Here is a 20,299-nt window from a genome sequence, read left to right on the forward strand (position 1 = left end):
CTTGCTGTGGGTTCTGCTCCGGCCCCTCTCCAGTGGCCACCCTGGCTTGCCCACAGGGCACGGCACCCTGCAGGAGCCCTTCACAGACAAGGCCACTGCATCTCTTTATGGTCATTCTTTACCGTATGGCATAGGGGCCTGCCGCTGCTGTGCTCACTGGAGTCGGCTCAGTGGCAGCGAGGACCGTCAGCTCTGTGACCCCAAGAGCACACCTGGCCCGGCAGGTTGGCGGGGGATCGTGATGGTGGATGGCTGACTAACGTGACTGTCTGATAGATTAACCTGAGGCTTGTGTAGACTAGGGCTGAGAAGGTTCCAGGCACGCGTTGTGTGCTCACACTGAGTTTGGTTTTCTGAGGGAGACAGAACCTCACTCGTGGATGACAGTGGACCAGAGAGAATGACACGGGGTGCAGGAAGGGGCCCTTTATCCAGTCCCACAGCACAGGAGCCCTGCCTTTCCACAGTCCTGCCCTGGGGCTTCCACCTGAGGGTTTGGTGCCTTGCTCTCTCCCAGACGGCAACTCAGACACTGCAGCCGGCCGTCTTAGATGCTTGGTTCCATCATGTGGTGGGTGGCCTTGCAGTCTGAGGGGAGCCACTGATTAGAGAAGGCCCAGGATGTGAGCCTGCTCTGGTCACCTTAGGCCCAGGTAGAGGGAGCACAGAGATGCAGAAACAGCAGGGCCAGAAGGAAACAGGGGGAGGTGGAAGCACCCAAGTCCCGCGGGCTGCGGCTGGGCTGGCGTGAGACCAGGACAAAGGAGGACCACGTGAGGACCTAGAGGTGGCTGCTGAGGGAGCAGGGGCTGGGGCTGGAGCCTCCTTCTGGGGTGACTGAGCAAATAAAAACAAATGAACAATTGCAGGTTGCCAGAGAGACAAAATTACAGGTTTCAGAAAGCCGTGGGGGCTGAGGAAGGCAATTTAGCCGTCTGCAGTGTCAAGCGTGGGGGGCTGGCTGGGCCCCACCCCGCGGCATCCTGCACTTCGCTGCTCCTCAGGCTGAGGCCCTAATTACATGGCTTCCATCCTGCCCTGGAGTGGAGGCAGCAGGGTGCCCGGGGCTGGCCCGAGCCGCAGGAATGAGGAGGTTCCCGGGACCCTCCTCGTCTAGCTCCAGCAGCATTCAGCCAACACCATAGTCTAGGTATGGATTTTTGTAAGACATTCTCTTAGAATTGCCAGAAAACCTTTTATTTTGGGAATTAAAAATCCCCATAGGATCCAATTTTGATATTTGAGAAGCAGATTTTCACATTTTTAGTCAAGTAGTATCTTTACTTAAACTTCTCGTTAACACATTTTCTGCAAGGGGGGGGGGATAATGGCCAGCAGAATAGCATCTGCCCCCAGGAGGTGCATCCCAGGAGGACCACAGGGAAGAAATCTTAGATTTAACCCTTGCTGAGAAGTTATGTCCTTGGGAACAGAATTACATAGGTTTGGCTCAGTTGTCCAGAGTTCTGTGTCATTGTGTTTAATAACTGAACCGTGAGAACGACATGCAGAGCTTTTCAGTCTGTACTGTGCAGGTCAGATCACAGCCGAGCCCAAGTGAAATGCTTTAGAAATAAGAAATGCCCTTTCTTTTACTGAGTGAATTCTACTTTTACAAAAAACATGGCATTTAAACAGTGGAATTTCTGCAGATGCTAAAAATATGGAGCTATAGTAGATTAAAAAAAATGTTCAAGATGTCAGTACATGCCAAAACAGGCTAAAGAATATAAAAATAGTGCTTGCAGCACAATCAGATAGCTACTACAGATAGGTAAGTTATACATAGATGATAGGAGGTAGGTAGGGCAGATAGATAATCCTTTACCTAGCACAGAAAATACCTGAAGGAAAGAAAAGTTTTTGGAAGTAACTTGGATGGGAAAGAAATGAGATCTTTCCATTTTTAGTGTTTCCTGTTACATATTGCTTGAGCATTTCAAATAAGTATGTTTCACATCGTAACAAACTAATAAATAAGGCTGTTTTGATTAGATGTTTAAATGTTAAGTACTTTAGTAACTTTGCTCTTCTGAAAAGAAAATCTGTTGCTCTGCAGCGGGCTGCTCTTTGGGCCTCTCTGAGTTTCTGTCAAGTCTGCTGTTGTGAGAAGCAGAGACAAGTAGGAGCTTCCTGCAGCAGAGGCGGTGCAACAGCTTTTCTGTTCAGAATTGAGCAGAAAATATTGTGCTTTGCTTTGCTGTTCCAAAAGGAAAAGGGCAAAATCTGCAAGGGTAAATTCAAGCAAGGATTTCCCGCAGAGCAATGAGAAGGTGCCCTCTCCTGGAGCCGTCCTGCAGCTTTCCTTGGCTCTGGTAGAGGGAGTCACACAGCCTGTGCTGCAGGGAGCTGAGGGGCAGGGGAAGGGGCAGAGGGAGGAGAGAGGCCAACCTCAGAGGGAGGGGGCAGCCTGATGTCTACTAGAGCAAGTGAGGGCAGGTGCTCATGGAGAGAGAGAGGGACTCTTCACCTTGTCCCAGGGAAGTGATTTAAGACGCACGTTCCTAACCAGTCTTGGCTTTTTATAATCCAGCACCATTTGCTCTCGGAGAACCCGAGCATCCATAATTGTCAAGTGCACACTCCAGGATTTTAGATCAGCCCGGCATCCCACGGAATCCTGGGTGAGACTCAGAACTGCACTTTGGGCCTATTTTTCATGACAACCTGTGAGCATAACTTGGGAGCAAAAGGGCAACAGAAGAGCAAATTGCAATGATTTTTGGACAGCTCGCCAGAAACTACAGGAGTTGTGCCTCTCTGAGGGAGTACCGTGCTCGGTGGATTTGTAAACCTCAGATGACAAGATAAGGCTCTTCTGAACTAGGTGGCTTTCAGTTTTGTTCTGATCTTGTTTTGCTTTTATCTCTCTGCAACAAGGCAACCCATCTCATTAAGAACCAGGACCCTTTCTTGGCAGTCTGAAGGCAGATAAGCCAGGCATTTCCCACAAACTTCCTGTAGGACTCTGGCCACCTTCAAGAACTTGGACGTGGCAGGCTTTGAAGCGCGGGGCAGAGCCTCAGGTAGGAGAAACTGGAGTGCCACACCAGGACAGTTTCCCTGTAGCATGGGTCCCACTCCCCGGTCAGAAGCCTTCCTTGAACAGCTCTGAGGATGTGACTCCCTCACGGTACCAGGACACCTGTCATTCCACAAATGCTGTTTCTGCTTCTCTCTACTGTTCCTTTCTTCTCCTGCTGTGGGGTGCTCCACTGTCGTGGCCCAGCAGCCGGCTGACTTCCCCCTCACCACTGTCTTCACTGCAGGTCCCGTGCCAGCTGTGGGCTCACAGGTGCCACCTGCCAGCCTCTGGCTGAGCTAGGCACTGGGCCCAGGGTGGGCCCTGGGGATGGGCTTTAACTGATGATGGTGGAAACCTCCATTCTGCAGCCCCACATGACTCGAGGCCTCTGATCCTTTAAAGCTGTATGGGTACATGACCATCAGTTTAATCTCATGTAAATTAGTCTTCAGTGAAGTTGATCTTTTAAGTTAGAGTTCAGTGTGCTTTTTAACTGGTACATAAAACATAGAAACTATACACACTGGTGGAGGACCTTGATGTTTCCATCATGTTCGCAGCGTGTGTGTTTGACTCAGCTAGATGTGTCCATCGGCTGAACATTTCTTAATGGTGAGAGCAGTCAAGACTCTTCTTCAAGCTTTTCTTTGTTCCTCTGCTTGATCAATTCCCATCGGCTCCCACTGTCCACAGTGATGCACAGAGTGTTGGATGTGCTTTCTGACTCCAGAGCAAAGTGCCCAAAGCTAGACCATGTGCAAATCAGGTTTATTTAGCCTACACTTCTGGAAGCTGAAAGTCTGAGATGAGCGAGCCCCCAGTTCAGCTCAGGGGTGGCCTCTTTAGCTGTCCCATGGGGTGGATGGCATCATGGCAGGTGTGCATAAGAGGAAAGACCAGAGGCTGGAGAGTGGGAAGGGGTGGGGCTGTCCTACAAATCACTCTTGTGGACTTCCTGGGGTCCACTGTGACCCTTTCAGTCCTTACTGAGGGCACTGCTCCAGGTGCTCTGACCACTTCCCACTAGGCCCTGTCTCTGAAGGGTCACCCCCTCAACACCTCTGTGCTGTGGACCACAACTCCATACATAACCCTTGGGACACACCCCCTGCAGAGCACCACAGCTACATGTGCCCTACACCCCACGCAGAGCTCTTCTTGAGGGCACTGTCCGTTTATGAAGGGTGCCACTGTGTTGTCCACCTCTGCAGACACACTGTCAAACACAGTGCCTGGAGAAGTGTGACCTGCCACCATCTCGACCACTAGAGATGAACTCGGTGCTGAGGGGGGAGCGTTTCCATCCATGTGGCAGGGTACCAGACTTGTCAGGGCTATAAATTCCTGGACATGCATTAGAAGGACATCGGAGTCTTTTGAGTGGTGAGCTAGTTCTTAATTAGACTCTGCTTGAGTTCCTGGAACGTCTGTGGAAGTAATAAATATAATCAACTTGGAGCGTTCTGAATAGTTTGTCCATGGGAGGAGAGTTTGGAGGATAGTTTTGCTAGAGAAAAGAAATGCAAGAAGCAAAAGTGATAAGTGCATTCAATGGCAGTTTAATGCCATCATTTATTTCTTCTTTGAAAATAATTTTGTCACCTTAGATTTCTGTAGATTTAATGGTGAACACATTCAAATTGCTCTAAGTCCTTGGAGATACATAATGCATTATTGATAATTATCTTCTCTGCTGTGCCAAGGAACACCCACACCTATTCCTCCCTCCAAATAATAACATCACACTCGTTGATTGACATCCCCCACCCCCGTCTCTGGGAACCACTATTCCAGCTCAGCTTCCGAGATGAACGGTGTTCCATGCCACTTCCAAGCGTGATCCTGTGGTTTGTCTTTCTGTGCTTATTTCACTTCACATAATGATCCCCTGGTGTGATATAGTGGCAGAGAAGTGGACATGTTTTCATAAGAAGAAGTGACAGAGGTGGCCCCTGCTGGTGATGTGGAATGCAAAGGAGCCTGTGCAGATTACAGAGTGGTGGCAAAAGTATGGGAAATAGCAACAGATCAAATGAATTTGGCTACTGTTCTCTCTCTCTCTCTCTCTCTCTCTCTTCAACTTTTTTGAGCTACTGAGAACCTGTAACCACAGCTGATTCAAATAGACTCTGCCGCTATATCACCCTGTCCACCAGTGGCCACCAGAAGGTTCCGAGACACCTGGCTGCTTGTTGGGTACTAGAGCTGCGCCCGCCCCTGACTCACTCAACGCACAACCCCTGGAGTGAACTGGACATTGTCCAGCACCGTGTTTCTCTCTCCTGTGCCGTGGCGGCTCTGAGATCAATGCGGAGAAGGGAAAGTTCTCAGGGAAAAGGAAACGGGTAGACGTCCAGGGGGTTGATGTTATGGTAGATCCAAGACTCATTTTTAAAAATTGGCAAAATATAACTTTCATGTGTGAACATGAATTTTAATATGTGAACTGTAAATATTTTTGTTAATTTTTAAAAAATTTTCTGAAAGATTTCAGGATTCCCCATGACATGCTTGTTAGTGAACTAAAGAACTAAGACATTGAAAACAGCCCTCTGGCGGACGGAGGGAAAAGACGTGTCTCCACTTTAAAATCACCTTTGTCACTATAATTTTCCGTCCTTTCAGCTGAGTTGGTAGTGGGGATGGTGCTGGCCTTGCACGCCGAGAGCCATTATCTTTGTGCAGAGACAGGGAGGGGGTCAGAAGGCAGCGCAGAGCACACCCAGTGAGGTTCCAGGGCCAAGTGGGAGCAGCCCCTTGCTGCTCCCACCCCGCCTCCACTGCCCCTGGGGGAGGAGCTGGCCACCCTGCTGTCCTCGTCTGTGGTGGGTGAAGAATGGGATATTGGGCCATACATTGGGGTGTTAGAACTCAGTATTTCAGAGGGGAGCTGATTTTGAGGGTGGCAAGTGCAGAGGGGCAGGTGAGGACCAGCAGGTACAAAGGGAGACACCTGCAGCACCTGCAGGGAGAGTTTTCCCCGGCTGTGGGTCACATCAGAAGGTGATGTTCAGATCCGAGAGGAGGCTGTTGCCATGTCCCCAAGTCTCCCAGGAAGGAGGAAGTGGCCGGATGGAAGCATAGGAGGCTCGTGAGGACAGGGCAAGGCTGAGAAAGAAGACCACATGATGAACAGTGATTCTGGAAGGATCGACAGTAGGTTCAAACGATATAGAAGCTTTGGAGGGCCCAGGGGGGAATAACGTGAGAACATTTTGCTTACACTCGAGGAGGACCCAGGCATTAGGTTATTTCCATAGGGTGCCCTTCTCGATCCTGGATAAGGAGAGATGATTTAAATGAATCGTGTTCCAGAAGAAAGAAGAGTAGTGGGTGCACACGAGGGAACCTGGGAGGTTGGCAACGCAGGGCAGGCTGGGTGTGGTACATGTGGCTGCCACGTGTACAGTGTGTGGGAGGGGATGGCAGCCCAGTTCAGGTGTCTGTGTGCAGAGCCACAGGGTCCTGCAGGACAGCAGCCTGGTTCAAGGATGTGTGGTGTAGGACAGCAGGCCTGGTCAGGGTTGGGTCATCCATAGAGTCACAGGGTGCTGTTAGGACCGTGGATCTGGTTCTGGGATGTGTGGTCCATGGAGCCACAGGGTCATGCTAGAAGGACACCGAGTTTTCATGATTTGTTGTCTTGTCACTCACTGTCCTGAAATTATTAATAAGAAGCCCCACTTTTTCATTTTGCAATAGATCTAACAGATTATCTTCTGAGCTTTTCTTGGTATTTTGAAAGGAAGAGGGTGTTCAGGTGAGCATGGAGACATGCTCTATGCTGCAGGCAGAGAGAGGTATTGTCTCAGTTCTGCTGAGCATGACAGGAGTGCGGGCTCCTTCATTTTTTGGTGCTGTAAGGTGTCACCAGAAATTGGTTGATACCAAGAAGAGGAGCCTGAACCGGGAAGATTTGCTAGCTTGAAGGAAATCCTCTGTAGGGAGAATTAGATTCCCCATCTAACCATAATATTGTAAGAACATTGTAGCAGGGATGTTCAGCTTTCTTCATTTCTTCAGACAGGTGTGATTAGAAGGTATTTATTGCTGTCAAATTATTATTCATAATCCTCTGAAATGTGAATCTAAACGTCACTTCACTCCACAAGGCTGATATCCCTTTCAGCCTTGCATCTTGTTAACTTTTTTTGGTGAAAGATACTGAAAATCCACACCTCGGTTATAATGTGGATTCCTGGGGCAGAGGACAAGGGTAGCTTGACAGGTCAGATGGAAGAGGTCACCTTGTTTTTTGTGCAGGTGTCATCAGAAAGATCAAGAGAGTAAAAAAGAATCACTTGCAGATGGATTTCACAGAATAGGTTGGTTCTGGGTGCCACATGATGAAGCCAGTTTGCTGAGCCTTCCTGTTCTGGTCCTCACCTTCTCTGTCACTGTTCCCAAGCCTGAGGCCATGGTGAGTAGGCTCACAGCTCACGCTGCCAGGCTCCTGATGTTAGTGAGGCCTGTGCTCTTGACACATGGGGCTTAGAGTGTCGGATGCACACGCCTCAGCCGAGAGCTCTTCCGTGAAGCTGCGGATGTCTGCCTTTGCCCTGGTGGCTTCCTGGCATCCAGCAGTGGCCAGGCCACCACTCCTGTGGCCCTGAGGCCATGGAGTTGCATCCGACTTCCTGAACACTCTCGAGGCTGTCGGGAACGGAGGACCACATGTGTCCTCACAAGGACGTCTCCTAATCCCTGTTATGATTCTGTCCCTCCCATTTTCCACTCCTTTGCATTAAGGGTGAGTTTTGCCTGTGATGCACGGTGTACAGAAGCACATTTCTTTGTAGGGATGTGCCGAAGTCTGGCTTGGCACAAATCAGGAGCCACTTGTCAAAAAGAAACTAACTTTATTTTTAGAACTACAAACGCCAAACAAAACAGCTCCAGGGAAAAACCCTCAGAGCCCAACTGCCACCACCGGCTTCCACAAGCCTCTCTCCCCCACACCAGCCTCCCAACCTCCCACAATCCTCCTGCTCTTGAGGCCGATTGGCTGGGTTGCGTGGGCAGAGCCAAAGAAGTCACCCAATGAGCAGCTCCGTGGAGGAGCCAATCAGCTAGATGTTGCTGGGGCCGCTGTGAGCCAATCATCAGCTGGCAGTCTGAAGGGCAGGGAAACAGCCCAATGAACATCACCGCAGAGGAGCCAATCAGCTAGATGTTGCTGGGGCCACTGTGAGCCAATCATCAGCTGGCAACTGGAAGTTTGCTGGCAGCTGGATCATCAGCTGGCAGCTGGAAGTTTGCTGGGGCCCCTTTGGCTGTGGCTCTCAACAGGGATGCCCAGTTGTTTCAGCATAGTTTGCAGAAAGAATGCTTTTTCTCCCCCTGAATTCTCTCTGCAGGCTTTTGGAATGCTTGTTGGTTGATTAGTGTCAATGGAGCTCTTGAAGATAGGTAGCTTTGATGCAATAACTTTTCTAAGATTTGGTGTCAATCCTTGGTCTTTTGCATTAACTTATAAATTTTAGATTCACATTTTCAATTCCTACAGAAACACCTGCAAGAATTTTCCTTGCATTTGGGTCAAATTTATGGATCAGCATGGGGAGGCTTCGTTAACGATATTGTGCCTTGAACCCAAGAATACACTCCATGTTTCCATTTGTTTAGGTCTTCAAAAATTTTGTCCCACCAATGTTTTGTTGATTTTTAGAATGTGAGTCTTACATTTTTTTTGTCAGACTTTTTACTAAATATTTCAAAAAACTTGTATCATTTTAATTAAAAAAAATAATTTCCCTAAACTTGGTTGCTGCTATCTAGGGTATCTTTGATTTCCGAGGCTTGATCTTGTGTCCTACAACTTTGCTGTGGCCAGTGGTTGGTTAGATGAGTTCAGACCCTCCATGGCGTTTTCCCCACGGAGGGAAATGTCACCTGTCAAGGGGCAGCTCTCGGTCTTCTTCCATCCTAGCTGGCTCCCACTCCTTTTGCCCTGGCTGGATCTGTTGGGTCAACTTGGTGAGACGAGATAAAGTGAATATTTATTATTCACTTTTTATTAACTAATGCAGAAGATTTTATTAATTTTAGCCAAAAGCATTCGGGATGTCTTGTAGACTCATGTCTTGCTGCTTCATCTAGTCTGCCTTTAAACTGGGACATTAAAGTGTTCACACTTATTTCCATGATTGCTTGTAGGGTCATGTGGAAGCCCACCCTTTGGCTCTGTTTACTAGTGCCCTCTACTCCCCTTTGCACTTTTTCTGCCTTCTTAGGGATTCTTTTCTATGGTTGAGGTTTATCTGCTCATGGTATTATGCACTGTGTTTGGTATTTTGGTGGTTGTGTTCCTATTTTAGGGTATAACTTTGGCTTATCCCAGTCTGGTTTCCACAACATCCCACCTTCATCATACAGCTGGAAACACGACGTTCTATTCTCTTCTCCCTCTCAGCACATTTTACATTTACATAGATCATAAGCCCTAAGCTCCGTCCTTACCTTAAATGCTGAACTGGATTTTAAAGCTGTTTCCGCAATATGCACCTTCATCCCCGTTCTGACGTCTTTGCCTGTGGAGGCCCCGGGCTCCCTGGTGCTGCACTCAGGGCTTTAGCATCGTTTTTCTCCTCTGTTCTCTTTTGTGGGATTTGTGTGACGTCACCAGGCGCTCTGCTCTTTCCTTCTGTGACATCTCGTCTGCTCTTAGGTGCATCTCGGCCTCGTGGGGCCTCCCATCTCCACAAGTCACCGGAGTCTCCCTCCTATCTTCCCTGACTGGCTGCATTTGAACAGGTCTCCCTCTTCGGACGGTTCCCTTGGCCAGTTTTTCTCTTACCGTGTGTCCCGGGGTCTGCTCCTCTGCGTTCCTGGGAATTTTTGTTGGATTCTAGACAGGAAATTCTGCCTTGCAGGGTACTGAACATTTTTGTATTTCTGAAAATAATCTTGAGTTCTTGGGGGACCATTGCTATTTGGAAACAACGTGACACTTTCAAGACTTGAATGTAAGATTTCTTAGGCTGCAAGGCAGAGCAGGACTTCATTTAGAACTAACCATCCCTCCACGGAGGGGAGACACACCTGGAAGGCCACACAGGCCCGTGCTGTGTACAGGGAACGGGCACCCATCTGGCCACTGTGAGCTCCAAGTGCTCCTCCTTCTCTGGTGGTCACTCCCTGACCTCAGGGAGGTTCCTGGAAGGCGGGTCCAGCTGCAGGCTTGAGGGGCCTTTTGTCTTTGTGCAGCTCCTGACGTCTGATGAGCCCGCCCGTGACCTGTGGCTCTCTCTGTGCCATGGACCTCCCTGGAGGCCGTGAGTGGGAACCACAGCAGGGCTTGTCTGGTGTGCATCTGGACTTTTAGTGGTCAGTGGTCTTGTCTTTCTTTTCTCTAATTGAGTTTCAACAATAAGGTGATTCTGGTCTCTGTCCCTTAGAAGCAGAAGTATTACCATGATTTCTTAGTAATTGTACTATCAGTTTTGAAGAGGTGGATAGATTTGCATGACAGGATTTCTGGCCAGAATATTGATTCTGAGGAGGGAAATCTGTTCAGGGCCATTCAGATCCTATAAAAAGGACATGGTTTACAACCCAGAAGTTTTATTCATCTATGAATAGGTCTTTTTAAAAAATAATTTTACTAATTTGCACTTGGTATTAATACAAAATAGAAATATACACTTGAAAACATTAATAAAAGGTCAGAATGATTTTTATAACTCTGTGCAAAATGAATATCTCGAAGTTTTGAAAAGTGCTGAAAATTCAAGGTGGTAGCAGGAGAGCATTTATCAAAGCACAAGACCATTCAGGCACAGCTGCCAGCTGTGTACCCTTTCACTGACTGGGGCTTGTCACATTCATCTGGGTTTTAAAATAAGAACAAAGTAAGGTCCTAGATGATTTGATTTAATAGGTTGTGAAATATCTATAAAATACCATGAAGTCATTAAAATTGATGTCTGAAGACATTCTGGTTTCACCAGTTAACCTGCCGTCTGGCCTGTAGTGATGTGCCTGTGAGTCTCCTGCAGACAGTTTCAGAATGATTAGAGATTCAAGTTCAGTAGATCTTGCAGTCTCTTGTCTATCTCAGATGCATTAAAATGGCTAAACTTTATTCTTTTGGGCAATTAAGGATTGTTCATGCTTTGAAGTAGAAGTGTAATATGATCGAATCTGTGTTTTAGAAAAAACAATTATTGAGAATGGCCCAAGATTTTCTGATATTCCTACCCACGTGGCGGAAAACCAATGGGTGAAATAACACTTTTTAGCCTGAGATCTTCCCCGCCTTATCCTTTTCGTTTCCACTGTCTGTGGGCCCAGTTCCCTGTCAGTGTGACTTCTGCCCCTTCTTCGGGTTAGCGGGGGAGCGTGAACACGTTTGTTCCCGTTTGGCTCCCCTCTTTCAAAGCTGATGGTAAAACCGTCCATCTGTGGACATTAGCAGTAGGCCACACCGGGCCACAACTGTGTTTTCTTTTTCCGTCTTTCAGTGTGCTCGCTATGACAATGCCTTCATCGCAGAGGTCCTGATTGACAGAGGAGTCAACGTCAACCACCAGGACGAGGACTTCTGGACGCCAATGCACATCGCTTGTGCATGTGACAACCCTGACATTGTCCTGCTGCTTGTCCTGGTAAGCCACTCAATTCTGTTTATCTGCCATCTCAAGACTTGGTGGCCCGCACCAGCCTATGTATTTAATGACCTTCACCAGGTTTGCTATTGCGTTTGAGGGAAATGTCCTCATCTGTGCACCTAGAACACGGGATCATGAGTATCTGAGGCTGGGGGTCACGTGGTGCTAAGCTTGTGTAGATGTCAGGCCAAGCTTGACCCCTCTTGCCTTTCTTTGCAAATGCATGATTGACACAGGTCAGTGCTGGCTGAAATGGGGTGTTGGTTGCATTTTTCAATTCACTATCATTTGTTAAATTTTTAGCTAAATGGGCATGCGATCATATGGAAATGTGGCTTTTATTGCATTTCTGATGGTTTCGCCTAGTGCAGTACTGCCCACAGCATTTGTACGTGAAAATGGAAACTTCAGCAAGCAGTGGAGTTTGCTGTCTGTTGCTTTCTCTTACATCTTAGACCTGGCACTAATGCCCACACATATCAGTTGGGAATTAAGACTATTTTATGATGAGTTCATCTCTTAAAAGGGTTTTAAGAACCTATGACAGATTTTTTTTTAAGCATACTGGTGTATAAGAAGAAGCGTAATTTGGGTTCTTCCTATTATTAATAAAAATCGTGATTCCCTAATGACTTCCTGTTTTGCGCCTGGCTTTTCACACACATCTTCTCACCAAAGCTCTCGTGATTTTACACGCAAGAAAATTTTGTTCAAATATTTTAAGCAGCTTCCCATATGCCGAAAACAAACCCTGGAATTGCACTCGGGTTCCCTGAGCAGAGCCCATCATTTTGGGGTCCACCTGCACTCACTGCCTCTGCTGCCGTAGCAGATGCCCACCTGCTTGGGGGCTGAACCCTCACACCAGGGAGTCAGAGGTCTGAAATGGGTGCCACGCTGCAGCCCTCGTGGGCTCCACGGAGAGCCCTTGGCTGGTCCTCGAGTCCCTGGGCTGGTAGATGCCCCACTCCAGTCTCCAGTCTCTGCACCCGTGTCCACGTCACCGTCTCCTTTCCTTTCTGAAGGCATTAGACATTGGATTCAGGGCCCCAGCTAATGCAGTAGGACCTCATCTTAACTGGATGACATCTGTGACGACTTTATTTCCAAGTAAGGGAACATTCCTAGATACCAGTCGTGGAACTTCCATGTATCTTTTAATGGAACAAAATTAAATGACTACATTGTCCCCTGCCTCCATTTTTAGAATTAGAAGCAGAGACATTTGAGCATTAAACAGTATAAACTGGGACTTCTTTTTTTTAATTTGTTTTCATTGAAGATGGACACAATACCTTTATTTTATTTGTTTATTTTTATGTGGTGCTGGGGATTGAACCCAGGGCCTCATGCATGCTAGACAAGTGCTGTACCCCTGAGCCATAATCCTGGCCCCTGGGACTTCTTTAATCTTGTAAGAGGATTAATTTCATCTTAATTTTTCTCATTTGTCTGTAAGATCTTTTCTAAAGTGGGGATATATGTCACTGAAAATTTTTTTATTATTATTATTTAAATACTCTAAGATGGAGACTGTGTTAAATTAAAAAGGAAGGACAAAAGAAATAAAGATCAGCTTGGAATAGAAACTTTGGGAGTGCTCATTCTCTAAATGAAAGGATGTAGAAGCTACTGAACTAGGAATATAATATTTATTTAGAATCTTTATTAGAATCTTAATTTTGACAAAATAGAGCCTAAGAGGAATGACTGGCGGCAGGAAGGCCGAGTGTGTGTGCAGTAGTCCAGAAGAATGAGGGCACACAGCCAGGGCCCTGGTCTCCTCTGAGGGACACCGTGCAGGGAGAACATCCAGTCTTTAGGATGCTGGGAGCTCGTGGAGCGTGAGGCTCTGCTGGGTGAGAGGGGCTTGGCTTGCGGTCCTTGCTCAGTGCCCTTCTGGACAGTTCAGTCCCTGGACGACGGGCGTCAGGTGGCTGGTTTCGGGCTGTGAGAATGGGGGTGCACGTTGCATCCTGACTTGTGTGTTCTGCTTGTGTTCTGATTATTCCTGAATATGGGAGACACCAAAATATTCTCAAAACCTGTTTCCATTTACTTTCATTAATTGTTATAATTACACTAAACCTTTTGCCAAAAGAGGCTATTTTAATTTTCCCTGCATACACAATGGTCATATTTATTCTCAAAAGTCAGGGTTCATTTCCTTAGTGAAAGTGGTGGCCCAAGACTTCACCTTCTTGAATTCAGACAGGTTCGTCGGCTGTAGTTCATTGCCAACCCAAACTTTCTCCCTCAGTTCTCACATGTCTCACCTCCTAATTTATGATGGCACAGGGCGGGAGGGTCTCCTTGAATCCAGGCCTGGACCCCGTCAGCCCGCCTCACCTGCAGCATGTGGTGTCATCGGAGAGCAGAAGCGTCAGACATCACCAGGGGACTAAAGGAAGCAAGCCACGGAGGCCACCCTGAGGGCAGAGGCACGTGTTCACGGCCAGAGCCAGGCTTCCGCAGGCCTCCAAGACTGCGCCTGGGTGTCACCGTGCCAGGTGGCGTGTGACTCGGCTCTCCCCAGGAGCTCTTTGAATGGAAGAGGAAATGTATGTTAGCTTTGTTTTTACTGAATTTGCACAAGATCTTCCAAACAAATCAGAGGCAATGGCACTGATCCCAGTCTCCAAAATATATTCTTAGTAAAAGGGATGACTATTTTGAAGAAACGGCAGATTCTCACCCAACTTGGGATACCTTCACCTCATTGGCACACCCAGTGGGAGCTCCATTGGGTTGAGGAGCGTCTCCACGATCCTTTTCTGTGCTCTCTTCTCTCCTCCTCATCCTTGGCAGGTGACCCCATTTGTCCCCAAGGTCATCAGCACACACCTGCCTGCCTTCACGTCTCACCTCATTACGAACATTGCACTTATTTAAATGAGGACTTATTTTGTCTTGGTTCTCCTGAGATACAAACTAACTCGACTGTCCAGAGGCCAGTTGCCGTCACAGTCAACACCCCCTCTGCCTGCAATGCCTGGCTGGAAATTGGGTTCAAACCCTCTCACACTAGTGGTGTGTATGAGGAGCTCCGAGTCGGGCATTTACTTTAGAGTTAGCTTCCAGCAAGTCACAGAAGTAGCTAATGGATGTGAACACAGCTATCTGTCAGAACTGCACCCCGCACTGAGTTGACCCTCAGTGTACTCCTGCTGGGTCCATGAATCGATGGGTGTGTGAGCAAAGGGCCACTTCTGGAAGTCAGCCTGAACTGGAAGCTATCCATATTACTCATGTTTAGGAAAAGGAATTGTGTACCGTCTTCATAATTTTATGTGTCCTGGCATTCCTATGCTATGCAATGTTTTGTTTTTGGTTTTGGTTTTTGCCATTGACTGTTTCTTTGTTCATTAATTATACATGATATTGAGGTTCATTTTGACGTAATTTGCTCCATTTCAACCTTTAGAGCTCTTCTCTCCCCTTCTCCCATCCCCTAATACCCTTCTTTTACTGACAGTCCTCCTTCTACTTATTTATCGTTGTTTTAAGTTGTTGCATCATAGTTTTACTGGAAGCTGGAACACACTGTGCATATTCATACAAGCACATGCAATAATTAGCTCAGTTCTACTCTGCAGTTCCTCCCCTTTCCCATTCCTCCTCCCTTCCCCTCAGTCTTCTTTCTCCTAATCATCCTTGAATTTAATTTAGAGGTCCTTGCTTCAGCACACAAATTGTCTCATTGTCTGATGTTCCTTGTCTTTAAAAGGTGGAATCGAGAAGGAGAAACTGGCTTTATTTCATGTATGATTATGGAGTAAGATCTGCACTTTCCAGGTGATTGAGAGCCTTCTTGTGTCTCTGCAGGGCTGGTTCTCACGCCACAGAATCGCCCACCTCGTGTAGAAGGGATGTATCTGCTATTACTCATCCAGAAGGTGTACCTTCAGACCACCATCTTCATTCACATTCAAAGGAACGTGATTGTTCACTATGGATGACACGGGACTGTCCCAAGGGAACTAGTTGGCTCCTTCCTTCACACTTTCTCCAAGAATGTATTAAGTGATGAGTTCTAGATGCTGCACAGTGAACAAGACCTCTTCCATTCTAGAGTAATGGCAAAAATGAATGGAGCAAGTCATAAAAGTGTACCACTGAGAGGTTTGATTAATGGATGGACTAAGTCCGAGTAGCCTTTGGTACACAGTGCTAGCGTGAGCCCAGATATCCATCCGTAGAAGTAATTCACTTTTGAATAAATTTTGATGAAATATGTTGCCATAAAAATTCTAATTGCTATGAAAATATGTTCCTGCCAACAACCTCAAAAGAGAGATTTATTCTTCTTGCAGACTTAAGTGCCATTGTACGTGGTTTAGTGCCGCATGTTCAATGTTTCAGTTCCCAAAGTATTTGAGTGCCTACTGTTTCTGCTAAAGGGAGTCAGCAGTTAGCAAACGAAGCAAATTTTTGTTTTGTCAGTTTTTAAAAAATTGTTTCTTTTGTTTCAATTTCATTGATTTTTAGCTAGCTCTGATTTTAATTATTTCCTGTCTTCTACTGCTTTTGGTATTGATTTATTCTTCTTTTTCTAGGGCTTTGAGACATAATGTTAAGTCATTTATTTGTTGACTTTTCTTCTTTAAGGAATGAACTCCATGCAATGAACTCTTCTCTTAGAACTGCCTTCACAGAACTTCACAGAACTGTCCCAGAGACTTCAATATGTTGTATTTGTGTTCTCCTTCAACTCTAAGAATTTTTTAATCTCCTCCTGGATGTCTTCTGCAACCCATTGTTCATTCAGTACCATATTATTCAGTCTCCAGGTGTTGGAGTAGCTTTTCTTATTTTATCATTGATTTCTAATTTCATTCCACTATAATAAGATAGAATGCAGGGTAGCCTCTCTACTTTTTTATATTTGCTAAGATTTACTTTGTGGCATAGTATGTGGTCTATTTTAGAGAAAGATCGTTGTGCTGCTGAGAAGAAAGTGTACTCTCTTGTTGAAGAATGAAATAGTCTATATTTAAGTTAAGTCTAAGTTATTGATTGTATTATTGAGTTCCATAGTTTTTTTTGTTCAGCTTTTGTTTGGAAGATTTATCCAGTGGTGAAAGAGGTGTGTTAATGTTACCCAGAATTATTGTGTTGTGGTTTATTTGACTATTGAACTTGAGAAGAGTTTGTAGATGCTCCATTGTTTGGGGCATATAAATTTATTATTGTTGTGTCTTGTTGATGAATGGTTCTCTTAAGCATACAAAATATTCTTCTTTATCCCTTTTGATTAACTTTGGCTTGAAGTCTACTTTATTTGATATGAGGATGTCCATAGGTTCTGTTATCATAGTATTCTGGAAACCCCTGCTTGCTTCCACAGTCCATGTGAGTGGTATGATTTTTCCCAACCTTTCATGGATTGGCACAGAGGAAGGCACAGAGATTTGATATCTTTTCTTATGAGATGAGTCTCTTGGAGGCAGCATACTGTTGGGTCTTTTTTTTTTTTTCCAATCCAATCTGCCAATCTATGGCTTTTGATTGGTGAGTTTAGGCCATTAGAGTTCAAGGTTATTATTAAGACATGATTTGTATTTCCAGCCATTATTGTTTATTTGGGGTATTTAACTTGACTTGGTTTCTCCTCTGATTAGATTTTCCTTTGGTGTAATCCCTCCCTCTGCTTATTTTCATCGTTGTTTCTCATTTCCTCTTCATGGAACATTTTGATGAGGACTGCTCTGTAGTGCAGGCTTTCTAGGTTTAAATTCTTTTAACTTTTCTTTATCATGGACGGTTTTTATTTCATCATCAAATCTAAAGCTTAATTTTGCTGGATATAAGATTCTTGGTTGGCATCCATTTTCTTTCAGAGCTTGGTATATGTTGTTCCACGATCTCCTGGCTTAGAGGGTCTGGGTTGAAAAACCTGCTGAGATACGAATCGGTCTCCCCCTATATGTGATCTGATTCCTCTCTCTTGCAGCTTTTAAGATTCTCTCCTTATTCTGTATGCTAGGCATTTTCATTACAATGTGCCTTGGTATACATCTGCTGTAATTTTGTACATTTAGTGTGCTGTAAGCCTCTTGTATTTGATTTTTCAATTCATTCTTCATGTTTGGGAAATTTTCTGATATTATCTCATTGAAGAGATTGTGCATTCCTTTGATTTGAAACTCTGTGCCTTCCTCTATCCCAATAAATCTTAGTTTGGACTATTGATGCTGTCCCATAATTCCTGTATGTTCTGCTTATAGTTTCTTACTATCTTCACTGTGTGGTTAACACATTGATTTTTCCAGATTGTATACTTTGTTTTTCATTATCTGACATTTTGTCTTCCAAGTGATCTAGTCTGTTTGTGATGCTTTCTATTGAGTTTTTTATTTGGTTTATTGTTTCCTTCCTTTCAAGGATTTATGATTTTTTCCTTCAGAATCTCTCTCTCTTTCTTGAAGTAATCTTCTGCCGCCTGTATTTGCTTCCTTATCTCTTTGTTGCTGTGATCAATGGTTGCCTTTATTTGCTCCCTTATCTCTTTGTTGGAGTGATCGACTTTTGCCTGTATTTGCTAATGTAGGTCATTCTTTAATTCACAGACCATTTTAATTTTGAACCTTCTGAACTCCTTCTCTGACATTTCATCAACCTCGCTGTCCACGGGTTCTGTTTTCATAGGATCCTGGTTTGTTTGGGGCACTTTGCTCCCTTGTTTTTTCATGCTGTCTTTGTGATTTCCTTTCTTGCCGCATGGATCTGATGTAATACCGTTTCTACCCTATAATCTGCAGTATCGGTGCAGATTATCTGTACCTCACCTTGGTGTTGGGCTCCAGACCCTACTGGTGTCCCAGGACAGATGCTATAGGTGGTGGTGGCAATAACAGGAGGTAACTGGAGATAGCGTTGGAGGTGCCCCAAGATGGATGCAAGGTCTTCCAGAGATGGGGCTGAAAGGGTGGATCTTACACTGGCTTTGGGTTACCTGTTCCAAGATGCAGCTGCATCTAGGCCCTGTCTGTTTTCCCAAGGTCGAGGCTACGTGTGGAGAAGGCTGTGGGGATGGTCTCAAGGTGGAAGTGGGTCAGAGCTGGGCTCTCAAGTGGTGGTGCTAGTGGTGGGACCCATGCCTGTGTTGGGCCTGGACTCCTGTGCAGGTCATCAGAGGGGCCTGAGCTCTGGTGGATCTGAAGGTGGCGGGATGGTCCTGGGCCTACCCTGGGCCCTGGCTCCTGTGCAGGTCAGAGAGGTGCATCTGGGAATTTTAAATTTTGTTAGCTGAGATGAAGGAGGTTAGAATATTGTGGGGGTCAGGAGTATGAGTTCAAAGATTAATGAAAGATAATTGAATCACATAAGTTCTTTTGGAAGTCGCCTATAAAGTGGTTTTATTGGTTGGTGAGAACTGCTGTTGTGAATTGTGGCAAGAAGAGTGTGTGTGTGTATGTGAGTGTCACATATTTAGCACCAATAGACATTGCTACTTCAATGGAATCACAAATGTTTTGGAGTAGGCCTGGCTACTGAGAATGTTGTCAATGCCTTTGCCTAAACATCTACCAAACTGTGAGAGATGCTGATGATTTTTTCACCCAGCCTCCCTGCCCCAGGCATTTCCTATGTGCTTCTCCCTTATCAGCTCACTCTGTCCTTACAGACTGCTATTGGGAGGTGCTAGCAGTTTCTGCTTCTTACAGGAGAAATGACTGACGCAGAGAGGCTGGCCTTTCTGCTGAAGGCCAGGTGGAAGGCTGGGGACAGGTTGAGCCCCTAAAGGCTGGTTTCAGGGCCTGGCTGCCACATTTCTTAAGATGTGGTTCATGCTAAGCTAAAAGTCCCCACAGTAGGCTAGTAAGATCATGACTCCCTTTGTGACCTCACACATTTCCCTGGGAAACACAGCTTTCTAACTTGAATACTTAGATTTGGGGAGGAATACTAAGAGATAGAACACATAGTTGATTCTCACTATTCAGGGTAGTTTATGCTACAAATACACCATGAACACAAAATTAATGAGTACTGAGCTTTGCTCCTAGGAGAAGCACATGGTGAGATTTTTCTAAGCATTTGTCACCACATTTCATCAGTTAATCAGTGTGTGACCTCTTTTTTCATATTATCTAATGTGTTGATTCACTTGAACTCGGCACTGAACTTGGCCATAGCACCTTAACTCCTTCCTGGGTGAAGCTTATCTGACACATGTAGATTCTCTCTTAGCGCATGCCATGCCCTTTATTTTTAAGGTACTAGGCATTGAATATAGGAACGTTTTACCATTGAGCCACATCCCCAGCCCTTTTTATATTTTATTTTGAGACAGGGTCTTGCTAAGTTGCGGGGACTGGCCTTGAACTTGTGATCCTCCTGAGCTCCTGGGATTGTAGACGTGCATCGCTGTGCCTGGGTTGTCATAGCCTTCGGCCTTTTGCACTTAGGAACACTAGACAGCACTTAGCACTACAGTTAAGGGCCATTTTCAAAGCTCAGAATGAAAATCATTGCACTTAAGCAGGCCACACAAAGAGCACATTTTACTATGAAAAGCTAAAACAAGAGGCCAGGGTATTGTGTCTGACCACAAGTGCAAATATACATGTTGGGTGACTATAATTTTTGCATCACTCTGTGTATATCCACAAGAGACATAAAAATGCCATTAATATTGGTTTGGGGGTTATAGATAAATTTT

The 20,299-nt window shown here is 45.7% G+C and overlaps 1 protein-coding gene across 4 annotated transcripts in view; it reads left to right on the top strand.

Moving 5' to 3' along the window:
- The window catches only part of Myo16 (myosin XVI), a 524,759-nt gene that overhangs the window by 192,258 nt on the left and 312,202 nt on the right, over positions 1-20,299 (top strand). For all 4 annotated transcript variants that reach the window (XM_078016333.1, XM_078016334.1, XM_078016331.1 and 1 more), the window contains exon 4: positions 11,488-11,631. In XM_078016333.1, the coding sequence (XP_077872459.1) occupies positions 11,488-11,631 (144 nt within the window). The remainder of the gene's footprint in view (positions 1-11,487; positions 11,632-20,299) is intronic.

Source organism: Ictidomys tridecemlineatus, chromosome 6 (assembly GCF_052094955.1).
Source record: "Ictidomys tridecemlineatus isolate mIctTri1 chromosome 6, mIctTri1.hap1, whole genome shotgun sequence".
In the NCBI taxonomy this organism is placed as follows: Eukaryota; Metazoa; Chordata; class Mammalia; order Rodentia; family Sciuridae; genus Ictidomys; species Ictidomys tridecemlineatus.